The sequence below is a fragment of the Pseudopodoces humilis genome, chromosome 3 (genome assembly GCF_049639895.1).
Source record: "Pseudopodoces humilis isolate 2021_Gansu_Grassland_sample_001 chromosome 3, ASM4963989v1, whole genome shotgun sequence".
Classification (NCBI taxonomy): domain Eukaryota; kingdom Metazoa; phylum Chordata; class Aves; order Passeriformes; family Paridae; genus Pseudopodoces; species Pseudopodoces humilis.
The window spans coordinates 7,623,713-7,637,833 of NC_142202.1; the positions used below are offsets into that span (position 1 = coordinate 7,623,713).

A 14,121-nucleotide genomic window follows, 5' to 3' on the forward strand; every position below is an offset into this window, starting at 1 on the left:
AGAAAAAATGAGCCAAACAGGAAATGAATAAAGACTCATTTATGAAAAAAAAAATGCTTCTCCACGTATCTGATAAATAACCAGGCAGACAGAGCTGAGGGATCTCCATGTCAAATGAATATTTGAGTACTGAAGAATAAATGTCAGTGAATTACAGCAGGTTCACCTAAAAGGGTGTTAAATGTAGCTTTATTTTTTTATTCCTACTGGGCATGAAAAAGTTTATACACAATGAAATTACTAGGTGAAACAACAACATGTATGTGACTTAAGCTTATTTACTTTCCTTTCTTTGTTTTTCCCAATTTAGATAAGAGATAAATCACTGTAGAGTTCCTCCTTATTTGGAATAAAAGGGCTCAATATCCAGTCATTTTTATTTCTTGATTTCTCATATTTGTCTTGTTAAACAAGCTCAATTGTTTTTAACCTTACTCTGCTGATGTCATGGCAAATATCTATCAGGCAATCACTTTTCCTCAGAACTGCTCAGCCTGTAAGATTAATAAAGGCAAACCACACAGACATCCACCACCCGTTTCTTGGCACTCTGAAAAACCTCCTGCCGCAAGACACCCCACAGTTATTTCCTTTTTCTTCCTTCACTATTACTTTATCTCCATTTCTAAGCATCATCCGTCATCATCTTAGCTTGCACATGTTGCTTTTTCCCTGTGACTTTCCTGTGACTTCTTGTGGTGGGATCATTCTCATCCTTTTATAGGTGGGGACACTGCAACAGAATATGGTATGAAGATGAGGACAGCTATAGGCAGCTGTGGGCCTCTTCCAGATTATAGGAGGAGGAGGATAACAAATATTTAGATACAACAGAAAATCAGGAAATAAACAAAAGCAAAAAAAAAAAAAAAAACCTAATTTGCCTTGGACATTTGATGAAACTAATGCTTTGAATACTTCCAGGGCACAAAAAGCATAAATTGTATAATCACTATTAATCGCTTTTCTGACATCTCTCTCTGTCATTCATGTTGATGCTGAAATAGTTTATTTCACTAGATGGTAACCACAGAAACCAGAAATCAAACAGAAAAGAGCTCTCAGTGATAGAAGCATGATGATATGGCAGAGAATGATACTCCATTCCTTTGTTACCTGTGACTGCCAGAAACACAGACAGGAAGAGAGAGAACGCCAGGGCTGCTTTAAGATGTGTATTAACACTCAGGCTGTGAAAGCACAACGCCAGAAATGAATCTGCAGCAAACTCTGAAACAAAGAATTACCTCATGCAACAGCTTCAGAGGATGAAACTACATTTTTTCTCTGTACATACAGCTGCATGATTTAGTCTCTCCTAAATGTTGAATATAAGCTGTCAGCAGAGAGAAGGCTCTAGAAAATAAGTAGCTTTATGTGGTGAGCAGTCTGCAAGCTGTGTGTACCTCCTGTGGCAGTGTCTGGCACATACATGAGAGTCACCCAAAACAAGCCCTCCTGATCCCACATCTAGCTGGAAGATATGGAAGAGCTGTGTATTTATCCTACTCTTGAACCACCACTTGCACAAACACAAACATTCTTGCCCACTCATTCATAGAACCTTTAGGGGTGAAACCACCCAGATTTTGCTTTCTGGAGACAAGAAATGCAACCAGTGTGAGGCTTGCACATTAATTTTGTTTAGAGAAATGTTGATCCTTTTGCATCTCTAATTTGGAATAGGACAGTCACCAACATGAACTATATCTAAATAGCTACAAAAAAAGTGTTTGTAACCTGGTTTACTTTCCATGCAGAGAGATCTACTTAACTTCTGTAACAGAGAGATTTTTCTAGCAGAGAGAAACCTTAAATCAGTAGATAATTCAGAGAAGCACTTTGTACCCATGATTTCATGGCTCCTGCACTCTCTTATTAAGTGAGGTCTAAATTTCCCTGTATGTATGTCAGGGGAGGTGATATCTGTTCATACACATTTAAAATAAACAACTAAAATCTTTTAAAGTCTAGACTACTAATAAAAAGCCAGCCTTGGTCAAGAGTCATCATACAGTTGTTACATTTATTCTAGTTTGGTCTGGTTTTGTTGTTTGTTTTTTTGTTTTTTTTTAATATAAATGTATTTTCAGCATAAAATGTCTCCACTTAACTAAATTTTATCCATTTTCAATTTTCCTAATTTTGTATTTCACTCCTGCCCTGCAGCACTCCACCTCATTTCAGGGGTAATCTTACCTGATTCCTTTATCCCTTCTCTCCAGATACAGTAATTATCAGCCCTAAGAAGTCAAGAGGGCAGCTCTTCACAGAAACCTTAAGAATAAGTGATTAAATAAATAGTATAACAAAATATTCTAGAAATATTAATTAAATTTCCCCCTGAGCTATAAGGTTTGGGAGCTGAAAGTTCCTTCTATCCTGTTGAATAAAAATTGAGTTTCTGTTGCAGATTTCTAAAGAAAGTGGTCTGACAAATACACTAAAAATTTCTGCTGAAGTGATTTGGGTTGGCAGTGCAGCTCATTGCTTCTTGCTTGATTTTCCCATTTCATACCCAGCCAAGATGACCAAAGTATAAAACCTTCAAGTAAGTTGTCTCAAGCACCTGGCCTCAGCATGTGGTTTAGATAGACATGGAATGTTTTTGGAGAACCCCATTTTCCTGATGCAAGGTGAAGTGTCACATTAATGGGGATTGCTACAGCTTAGTGGCAATAAATGTTACATCTGTGATAACCATGACTTAAACAATTAAGGGCTAAAATGCTTTTTTGCATTTTAATCTGTGACCTACTGTTTAGGCTCCCATCAGTCTCAGGGATTTTTTCCCCCCACAGCTGAATGGGGAAAAAAACCCAAATTTTTCTATTGAAAAGTCTTATTTTACAAAGGTAAAAAAATTTGCTCTGTTCTTTTGCTCCTCTTTGGGAGTTTTCAAATGATGACAGCCTTCCTCTCTATCCCTCAGCCAAGGGAACAGAAGTGCCATGATGCTGACACATTTTAGAAGGACAAGGTACTTGATGACCCAAGAAGGGTGGGTGCTGCCAAGTTGCCTCCTGTGGTAAAACCAAGTCAGTGGGAGGGTTGGAAGCACAGGAGAGAAAAACTGCACTGCTGGAGAAGCTCGAGCTGGCTGTCAGTCCCTGTGATTCAGGGTGTCCTCCAGTTCAAAGGCAAAGAAGCTGGAAGGAAGAAGTGGTTTTAAGAAGCTCATCACAGACCCCAAGAAAAGATGGATATTTTGAGAATAAATTACATTATCAGTAAGCAAAAGGATTTGTTTTCTAATTTCACGCTTAGTTTTACAGAACTTTAAGACAAGCATCTTGGTACTTTATATATCAGTATTTCAAATTACATGGACATTGACTCTCCAGAATGCTGGAAAGTCACTGATGTGTTCAGCAGCAGGGCTGCTGAGCATCCCTACAGGCAGATTTGCTCAACCACTGGCCTCAGCCTCTTGAGAGCCTGTAGAATACAACCAGATACTGAAATCTGCTAAAATAAAGCAACTTCAGGCAAAAGTAATTACTTTACTTGCAAAGTTTGAGATGTCACCTGCAATTCTGTTTCAAAAGAGTAGAAATACTTTTAAAACCCTGTACTGGCTTGGTCCTGACAGATTGAAAGTGAAGCCAAGAGTGGGGTTACCCTTTGCACAGGGCGTGACTGCACTGCAACAGTAGCTCACAGAAAAAGAAGCAAACCCACCCAAAAAAGTTTCATGTAACTTTTTATTAAAACAAATAACAAAACTTCCAAATAACACATCTTATGAAATTACAGAGTCTAATTTAAATTCCTGAATTTTACAGCTCAGCATTAATACTACCACATACTTACAAATGGTGTAAAACAAATACAATAGGATATTTAATACAAAATAAACTTGTTTATAAACTTGGAACAAACTATCTTAAAAAGCTATACAGAAAGAAATTATTTTTCCAAACAAGAGCTACAATTAAAACTAGCTACTACCCTAAACTAACTACTAACTAAATCTCCAAAACATATAAATGGCTTCACATTAAAGTATTCTAAGAGAAATGGACCTAACATATGTTACTATATATTACTACTAGATTACATAATATTAATTACCTTAATTATATTATATTGCATTGTATTATATTATATAAAATTATATTATATTATTTATAAAATTATATATAATTATATACTATATATGTTTATATATATAAAATCTTATAAAATATAAAATTATATATTATATTCTATTATATTAAATATATATATAACCACTACATTAAGTTATTATTATATATCTATATATCTATATATCTATATATCTATATATCTATATATCTATATATCTATCTATATCTATCTATCTATATCTATCTATCTATATATATCTATCTATATACCTATATATCTATATCTATATAGATATATAGATATATCTTACAAGAGAGATCTATGAGATGGATTGCTGGTTCCGTATTTTAACATTAAACAGTTGCAGCACTGGAAAACCCATAATAAAAGTTCCTATTAAAAAAATTCAGTTTCCCTTAGGAATCCAGACGAGCTCTTTTCTTTGGCAGAGTCCCATCTTCGTCATCAGGATGAGCAAATACTTCAAATAGACCTCTCTGCCAATTAGAAAAAGGTAAAAAATTAATTTTCCACATTGAAAAATTACACACTGAGCATCTGTTTTGCCCCCAAGTCTTAGGGGTGAGCAATAAAATTCTTCCCAAAGTTCTCTGTAGCTGCTTGGAAGCAAAGATTCAAATAATGCTCAGCTGTAAAAGGCATTAAAGAGGTATCACTTCCTGTATTTTGTCTGCTTAAAAACACTTATTAATTCCCTGATGGGGAATAGATTCCAAAAAAGGCAATCCCATCTGTATATCACACACAAGGCACCAGCTGGGCAGGGAAGGAAGCCAAGGAGCAGCAACAGTTCCCTCATGCAGAAGGGGTAAATTTAACCTGTGCCCACCAGGTTAACAACAGACTCCAGTCCCACCTTGTCCTCTTTAAACCTTACCCCAAATTAGTCAGGGTTTCACTCTTGGTGAAACTAGTCATGGATCTGGGTGAATTTGTCCCTAACAAAGATTCCCTGTACAAGGCTACTGCTGACTGTGTCGCATTACACCCGCTAAAGCCCCACGAGGCTGCTCTGCTGTCCTGGCGAGGACAGGAGGGACAGGAGCTTCCATAAAAGTTCTCACCCACCTTGGGGGATGTCACCGCTGTGGTCAGGGTTGTGTAGGTTGGACAGGAGCCATTGGAGCTTGGTGGTGACATTGGAGCTGCCTTCTCTTCACCTTCACTGACCTGCAGATCTTCATTCACTGGTAAGACTACGGTTTCTTTGACCGTGTTATCAGGCAATTTGGAAGGGACACTGCAAGAGACATAGCACAAGTGATTGAAGCTTTGCCTGATGTTTCAGACTCAGCCAGGTCACAAATGCCTTCCAAAGCTTTAGAATGAATTAGGTGACTTGGAGAAGGTAATCCAGCTCCATCCCTGCTTCCACCCTCACCGTAAGCTTCACAAATACCCAGGTGAAAATGAGTCAGACTGAATCCTAACTCAGAAGAACAGAGGAAGATTCTGTTCTTCATAAGCTGAGAGTTCTCTGAACAGAACTTCTAAGCTACTGACCACGTCAGCTCTACTCAAAGAAAGGTAGGTGGGGGTTTACTCTAATTAACCCAAGACATTCTCAGCAAGAATGAAACCCAATCCCAACCCCAGCCACCTGCTTCTGCTGCTCTCTGGGAAATTCAAGACCAACCAGCAGGCCTGCAGAATGGCAGTCACTGGCAGCCTCATAAGACAGAAACTGGGCCATACCTGTTCAGTTTCTCATTTTTCCGGTCTTTTTCTTGCTCATATTTTGTCTTCAGTCCCTGGAATGTGGGAATGTATTTGACAGATTCCAGGGCATCAGAGAAGTTCTTAACTATATGTGCAATAAGGAGCTGAATATCCTGCTGAATAAGGACAAAACAGGGTTTCAGTCTCAAATGTTCACAGGCAGAAAGTCAGAAAGCTTTTAACTTTATTTTGGAAAGTAACTGATTCCTTGTCCAGAACCAAAATATTCTTGTCAAGAACAAAGGGGAATAAATTAGATTTACTCTTAGGAAAAGAGCTGAGATCTAGAAAGAATTATTAAACTTCCCTTAGAAATGGACAATAGACTCAGCAGCACCCCAGTTCCATTTGTGACCCATTAAAACAGCATGTTTGCTGTCTTGGAAATCTGCCTTTTGTCCCTTGCCCTGCCAGGCCATGGAGGTGCCAGTGCTGAGGCTGCTGCTGAACTTACCATTCGGATGAATTCAAACAGCTCCACCAAGGCAGACTGGAGCAGGTTGCACCTGCTCCTGTTGTCCAGCACAGCATTCACAACTGGTTCAAACAGGTTCCTTTTGGTGATGTAGCGGTTGTAAAGGTCATCTTTCAGGCCAATTATCTTCCTCATAAAGCGAAGAGCAGCTGTGTGAAGAAAGACATTCAAGCATTCAACAACCACGTGCCAGGGCTCTCACCTTCTTGGGGAAGAATTGAAAAACCTGGTGTTACCCTGAGAGGAAGATGCACCCCCAAAGTGCAGAACCAGCATTTGCTGGCAGGTCACCTTTTTTTCCTTCTTGGACTTCCCTGGCTATTTGAAGGTCATCAGGAACCATGGATTTCTTTCTCAGGTCCAGCAGTAATGCATTCCAGCATGCATGAAGTTAAACTATTAACTCCCTCCTGTGCTTTTTTCCTTGTTCCCCTCCCTGAACCAGCCCTGAGTCTTTAAAGGTCCTAGCTCACAACATTTAATTCACTCTCCACAAGGAGAACCAGATTTAGAACATTATTATGAAAAGACACAATTTCCACTGAAATGAGGCAAGCAATCTGTTTACAAAGGATCCTGTCATGAAGATTTGAAAGGATCCCTGTAGACTTCAAAGGAGACAACAATCCTCCTCCCAACAGAAACTGCATTACAAATAAATCTGTGCTTACAGACAGCTGCTACCTATTTCTTTTCTAAATGACTTAATTGTAGCCAGTAAAACACAGCAAATGAACAGGAATTCTGAGTTCAAGTGTACATTGGTACTGGTACACCTTCCACACAGGACACACAAAGCCTTGAAGAAGGAAATCACAACACCTCCATACTTACACAAGGCCAGAAATTTGTGTTTGGATTTCAGCAAGACCAGTGCTCTCCTTAGCAGATTTTTCTTGATAATGTAAATCTTCATGTGATGCTTGTGCCGTTCCACACAAAAAGACAGCAGCTGCAAAACTGAGGCAAGTTTTTCTGCTGTTTGATAATTATCTAGAAGAAAAAATAATGCCTTAAGTTGTACAAAAAAACAAATAATGTACTGTCAAGGTACACTGAGCTCAGTTATTATTGCAGTTCCTGCCATATTTTTAGTGGATTTCTGTTTTACTGGATTGTTTTGGGAAGCAGGACATTGGGTCAGAACAAAACAGCAAACACAACTGTGGCTTTTTTTGCTTTTGCAGTAAATATTATTTAAAATTAGACTAGCAAAACTATGACATTATTCTCAAAATACATGAAGGAAGTGTTTCTTTACAAAGTACACCATCAAGCTATGTCAGCATTCCCAACTTCAGGAAGGGGCTATGAAAACTCCTGCCTGCAGAATTCGTGTCCCTGGAGGAACAGCAGCTTGCAGCAAGCATATTCCCAGCAGGCATCACAGGTCTATTGCTCTTACCAGGACTGTAAGGCCTTTCAAAGGGTAAAAAATTTAAATTGTCATTACCTATTTCATACCATTCTTCTGATGTATCAGCCAGAAGCGGTGCAGTAAGAACACGAATGTAACGGTTGTAGAAGATATTGAGGAATTCAATTATCTCTAAACGCTAAAACAACAACAACTTCATTAAACACTGGCATTCACATACAACCTTTTAAACAAAAAAGAGTAATAACAGAAGAAACAGCCTACAAAGAACTCAGCTGAGTTCTTTGGCTCTGCAGCACTTTCTTCATACAAGATCAATTTCTTTTTTTGGGGACAAACTTGTGATACATCCAACCAATCTAGCTATCATTAAAAGAATCCCCAACATGGTTGCAAATATAAACTGGAAAAAACATAAGTGACTAAAAGTGCTTGACAAAGTGTCCTTAAACCATTCTGAAATGCAGGTAGTTTTGCCCAGAACACCCTGTAAACCCTTTTACAGGTATTCTGGTACATTACAATGTATTAAAATCTTTCAGGATTTATCATCCAGATGGAGAGAGCTATGGTCAGGCAGTGCTGTGGCACTGACACATGGGGCTGTGTGGTTTAACACTGGCATGATGCCCCAGATATACCTTTCATTAGTTAAATTAGTTTATCTTTTGCTTATTTAAAGTCACCATCAGACCACACTCCACTCAGTAAAAAAAACCCTATAGTTTTTTATCCTCTGCCCGCATTAACAGCAACAGGGAATATCAGGCTCTTAAATCTGCCATAACAGTGTCATGTCTTTTGCCATTCATGTTCTCTTACACTAGCTGTGGCCAGCATTTTCTTTGGGTCAATCAGAGCACACAAAATCTCTATTGACTGATTATCTCCTCCAAATTCAGTGTCAGGACTACAAATTATCTGCTCAATGACCTCAGTGATGAGATGGGTATCCTGCAAGACAGAAAACACAAAGAAAAAAATTATAAAATAATTACTCACAAGAATTGAATGAGTTCCCCGCTTATTGAAATTTTTTTAAAATAAAAATTTAAACAAAACACAGAAATTTAGATGTTAATTTGCTGGTTATTTTCCTGTTTGCCCTAAACTGCTAAATTCAACAAACTCCAAACCACTTTTACTTACATTCTCACTCTGCCGGGCCTCTTGCATTACAAATTCTCGGACCATGGCTGGACTAAATTCTACTAGATAAGACAATATATCTACAGCAGCAGATCTAACCTGAGGATCATCCATTCCCTAACAAATAAAAAAAGAGATTAATTTGTTAGAGTAAATAATAAAATAAAAATAAATAATAAAAAAAGAGATTCATTTGTTAGAGTAAATCAACTCTAGAGTATTTATTATCATGTGAAGCTGCAAAGAGGCAGTTTAAAAACTTAAATTAAAACTTAAAAAAATTCATTACAAAAGTTTTCATGAGAAACATGATAATATGGTTATAGAAAAGCAACAAGGAACCAGGCAAATCCTTTCCCCAATATTTTCCTCTTTTAGAAAGGACACTAGGTTGTCTGTGAATTTGAGAGCCCTAACTTAGGCTGGAAACATTCACAACATCCTACTTGCTTGAATATCTAAGACTTCATTGTATTCTATACCTGCTATCCACAATTAATTCATTTTGTACTAAAGGACCAACTGTACAAACCAAGGTGTACAACAGTTTCTCTGCCCATTTACATGCAACAAGAATTCAGACTATTCCTAAAGGGATGAGATTTTCTCTGATAAAAAGCCAATAATCAAGCTTGCACATGAAAAAGTCTCTTTCATCTATTGACGACCTTGTCACAAGGACTTCACTGCCCTCAGACTTCTCCATCATGAAAAGTGAAAATAGTAAGAGCAGTCAAACCAGGCTACTCTAGAGCAGAACTGTGGGTAGCTTCTGGATTCTGGACATTACCAGAAACCTCCACTCTTAGCAGAGCAAAGCTCTCCAATCAGACTTACAAAAAGGTGCTCAGCAGATTAAAAAAAAACAAACCAAAACAAACAAAAATATATGGTTGTGGGCTTTTCTAGTTTTATTAAAACCAGTTCTAAGTTTTCACTTACCATTAGCACTTTGAGAGTTGGAAGAAATCCCAGCTTTGCCAAAGTTTGAAGAAATTCTTTTTTCTCAGGTAATGTGAAAGAAAAGGCACAGAACTCCTTGAGAAACTTCATCTGTTGCACAGGGAAAAAAAAAAAAAAAAGAAGTTTTGTGTATTTGTGTCAGAAAACTCTCTGAAAGGAGGAAGCAGTTACAATTTGAACTGGGGGGTGTACTGGCTGATTCTCCAGTAGTACTTCTGAGACTGCAGAACTCTCAGAACAGTTTCATTTTCTACTTCATCCCTCTCATTTAAAGCCTTTGAGGAGCCACCAAGATTCCCGACTTACCAACTCACATCGTTGCTCACCAGGTGTAGCTTCATTTGTTAATTGCGCAAAAACTTTAGGCAAAAATTCCTCATCTTTCTGTGGAGCACAGAAAAAGAACACAAGTTACATAGTGAAAAGGATCCCACACTGCACAAAGTCCAGCTTTGTTGGGTGTTCCTTAAATACTTATACAAAACCAGCTCCAAAGATTTGCTTGGCAATCAAAGAGAAGGACTTTATCTTGTTACAGCCCATAAAAAGCATTAAGATATTCACCTGAAATTTATCATTTTGAAAAGAAAATATCCAAGGGATCAGAAAGAAGGGAAAGCATTCAGAATATTGTGCAGATGAAAGTGCCTGCAATTAATTTATACAGTGTTCACCAGCTACAAACCATTTCCAAACCACAGCCTGAGGGATCTCTACAGGTCCCATCTAAGCCACATTAAAAACCACTTACCTTCAACCCATGTAGAATCTCCTCTCTTCTGGAGCTGATGAAGGAATTGAGGGTAGAAAGAAAGCCCTCTTCAAAATCTGATGGATTAGGCATGATGATGGCCTGAATGCACTGTGCCCTGGACATCTGGTGGATTTTTTTCCTGAGTTCAGGGTCTCTGATAGGAATAATCTCCTGAAACTTTGCTATTTTGGTCAAGAATTCCCTGTGCCATCCTGGCTGAGCCAAACAAGGATCATACTCAAGGCATCCGATGACATTCAGAATACACTCATCAGAAAACATCACCTCAAACAGAATGGCTTTGTCCAGGTACAAAATTCCTCTCACAATGTCAAACAGAAGATGCAAGCCTTTGGTGTTCTTTGCACTCTCACAGACCTGGAAAAGCTGTAGCAGCTTTGGAATATAGTCTTCATTCTTCAAGGCCAGCGCTAGCTTTTCTTTACGGGTGGGTGAGAGGCGAACAGACATCACTAGGTCTGCAATCTCTCCAAGCCTGTGGAGTTCACAGGCAGGAAGGTCCATCAAGGGATTAAGTCTACCCATTCCTTTAGCTGTTCCTCTTCTGACTCTAGAAGCTCCTGGGTGACAGAAGCTTCTAGAGTGACAGAATGACACCAATGCCCAAAGGGGACAAGAGAGAAGCAAGACCGCTCTGCTCTGTCCTTCCTCTGCTCTGCCCCTCCAACTGCCGCAGGTGCTCTTCAGCCACTGTGATGTCACCTGGACCAGAGCCTGCTGATTGGTCCGTGCCTCTAACTCCCAAACTTTGGAATGTTGGGCTCATGACTCTCCAGGGTCACGGTAACAACGGCTCTTGTTGGCTGTTGACTGTTTAGAACTTCCAGAAGCCCTTCCAGTGGCTGCAGGGGCCTGTAAGAAGGTTGGAGAGGGCCTCTTTCCCAAGGGCAGGCAGGGAAGAGGGGGAATAGCCTTAAGCTCTTTCTATTAGAAATCAGGAAGAATTGATGGACTATTAGGGTGGTGAGGCACTGTCACAGGGTGCCCAGAGAGGTTGCTCCCATCCCTGGTAGTGTTGAAGGCCAGGCTGGATGGGGTTTTGAGCTACCTGGTCTAGTAGAAGGTGTCCCTATGGCAGGGGCATTGGAACCAGATGAACTTTTAGGTCCCTTCCAAACTTATGATCAAATTGTCATCATGGAAGCATGCTGGGACACTTCCCCAGCTGTAACTGAGGGCTGTGAGCTAGGAAGGGAGGATTTCAGTGTTAAGGAAACTTCCCTATCCAAACACCCAAGAGCCACTCTGGAGTCACTCTCACATCAACTCATGTGGTACCAAAGGTTTTTATAGCTATACCCTCCACTCTTCACACAGTCAGACCAGGTCTCCTTACCAGCTTAATCCTGGGTTTCCCATAGCAGCCTCAGAGATGTCCAGATCCTCAAAACAATTTAATCATGATGCAGTAACTAAGTAACAAAATAACAGGTCAAGCTGGTGCCTCTGAGGAGGAACCTGGAACAAAGAAGCTCCTGTGCTTCTATCCCCTCGCCATCTAAGGCCATGAAGGTCTGGGGCTCATCAGCTCCTGCTGTGTCTGGAAGTGTCTTGTCCCCTGGCTGCCCCACAGGTCCCTGTGCCCTTTGTAATGCAAAGGGTAGTTCATGGCCTCTTACCTTGGGATCGGGCTCCTGCCCCCCTAGATCTCAACCTGCATCTTATACTGCAGCTGCATCCCGAGTTACCTGCACTGAATGCATTCTTGAACACCTACCTCACCAGCATCTGCTGGGAAAGTAATGCAGCTGGCTGTAAGCAAGCAAGGGCACTCCTGGAGCGTGCAGAGGGACAACTTCCTGATCTAGGTTTTAGGTGAACCATCCAGAGGTTGTGGATGCCCCATCCCTGGAAGTGTTGAAGGCCAGGCAAGTCGGGGCCCTGAGCAACTGTGTCTAGTGGGAAGCATCCCTGCTCATGGCAGAGGGGCTGGAACTGGATGATCTTTAAGGTCCCTTCCCATGAAAACCATCCTATGATCCTATGATTTGGAAGAGATATAAAAACAGTAATAAGTGTATCACGGCTCTTACCCCACGTTGGCTTGGTAATAGCAGCTGGTTTTGTCTTTTCAGTAATTGCAAAGAATAATTCATGTTAATAATAATTCACCTTAAGAATAATTCACCTTGGAACAATCAAATGACGTTCTAAGTGTTCTTTTCCCACCACTTAACTTAAAGCTGCTACATGTCCCTTCATACCACATTCACTAAGAGCCATGCTGGCCCATCCAGCAATAGGACACATGCTGCTATATGGGGAGACATCAGTGACAATGAACAATCCCACCAGCCCATTAGGGCTGGAAAGCTTTTTGCAATCAGATAGCAATGAACAGGTCCAGTGTTTCACAATTAAGGGTGTGTTCCAGCTTCTTCTACCTGTGGTGATGCCTTAAAGAACCTACAAATGAAACAACAAACACTTTTGAGATAATATTAGTATAGGAGGTAATATAAAGCCTGGTGTTTATTGGAGGCCTCCAGGGCCAGATATGGAGAATGTCCACAAAATGCATCCCCCCCTGGGATGAATACAGTTTTCTAAGTTTAGAAAATTAGCATAATTGACAAAAATCACCAATTAGAGACATAACTGGTGAGGCAATTTCCCCCAGTTAAACCCTTCTCTGAATTCTGTCTCCCCTTTTTAGGGACTAAACGCTCTTGATGAAAATGTGTCTCAAAGAGCTAGTTTTGACCTTGGTTCCTAGGGAGGGACAGGGGCTTTGTAACCCCCCAGGGATTGGAGCCCTGGAACATATTTTGTCTTTCTGCCTAGGGAGAAAGGTAAGGAAAAGTACTGGGACTACGAATACACTAATAGGCTACAAATACATGTGTAAAGAATACAGAAATATATAAAAGAAAAGAGGCAAAAATCGAATTGGCATCAATGGAAAACTGCATCTGAAATAGGCATGGAATGAGTCTCATGAAAAACAATGCAGCAGGCCTTAAGAAAACAGGAGACCATGCACAGGCACAAGTTGTGATACTTTTTCTGGTCAGAATCCCTTTAATAGAGAGTTTTTCCTGGAAAGTATTGATTTATTTTTAGCAAAATAATCATGGTAGAAGTCAGTTTTGAGGAATTTCTTGTTTGAGCTTTACACTATGAAGCTTCTCTTCATAGTTCCGATACTCTGCTTCCTTTTGCCTTTGAAAACACTTTTCTAAAAACAAAAGAGAAACAAGTGTTATAAATGAGAGAGGTTAGAATTAAAATGTTTCAATCCTAGTCACATATTTTTAATTTTCATTTTGTGAAAATGCTCAGCTCTGGATTTTCACCTCAATTAAAACATCATAAAACCAAGGAAAAATGTTTCTACCTACTCCATTAAAATACACAAAAGTACTTTTTGGAATATGAAGCGAAGGGTATTTGGTCTCCAAAGAACCAGAGATCCGTCTTTCCACTTTGGGGTGTGGGGGTAGTGATGAAAACATTTTATGAAAAACATCAATTTGAAATGGAAAAGAAAGGGCTTTTTAAAAGACTAGCTAAAGCTTACAGATATTAGCTATGAAGTGACAACTTTGA

The 14,121-nt window shown here is 39.6% G+C and overlaps 1 protein-coding gene across 1 annotated transcript; it reads right to left on the reverse strand.

Moving 5' to 3' along the window:
- Nucleotides 1-4,508: 4,508 nt before the first annotated feature.
- On the reverse strand, nucleotides 4,509-12,795 carry LOC102111716 (serine/threonine-protein phosphatase 4 regulatory subunit 3B-like). Its single transcript, XM_088053900.1, is given in 13 exon segments — nucleotides 4,509-4,589; nucleotides 5,182-5,353; nucleotides 5,809-5,948; nucleotides 6,287-6,456; nucleotides 7,142-7,300; nucleotides 7,761-7,863; nucleotides 8,508-8,639; nucleotides 8,835-8,951; nucleotides 9,777-9,887; nucleotides 10,104-10,181; nucleotides 10,549-11,091; nucleotides 11,094-11,149; nucleotides 12,777-12,795. Coding segments are annotated over 13 exon segments (1,881 nt in total).
- Between the last annotated feature and the right edge of the window lie 1,326 nt (nucleotides 12,796-14,121).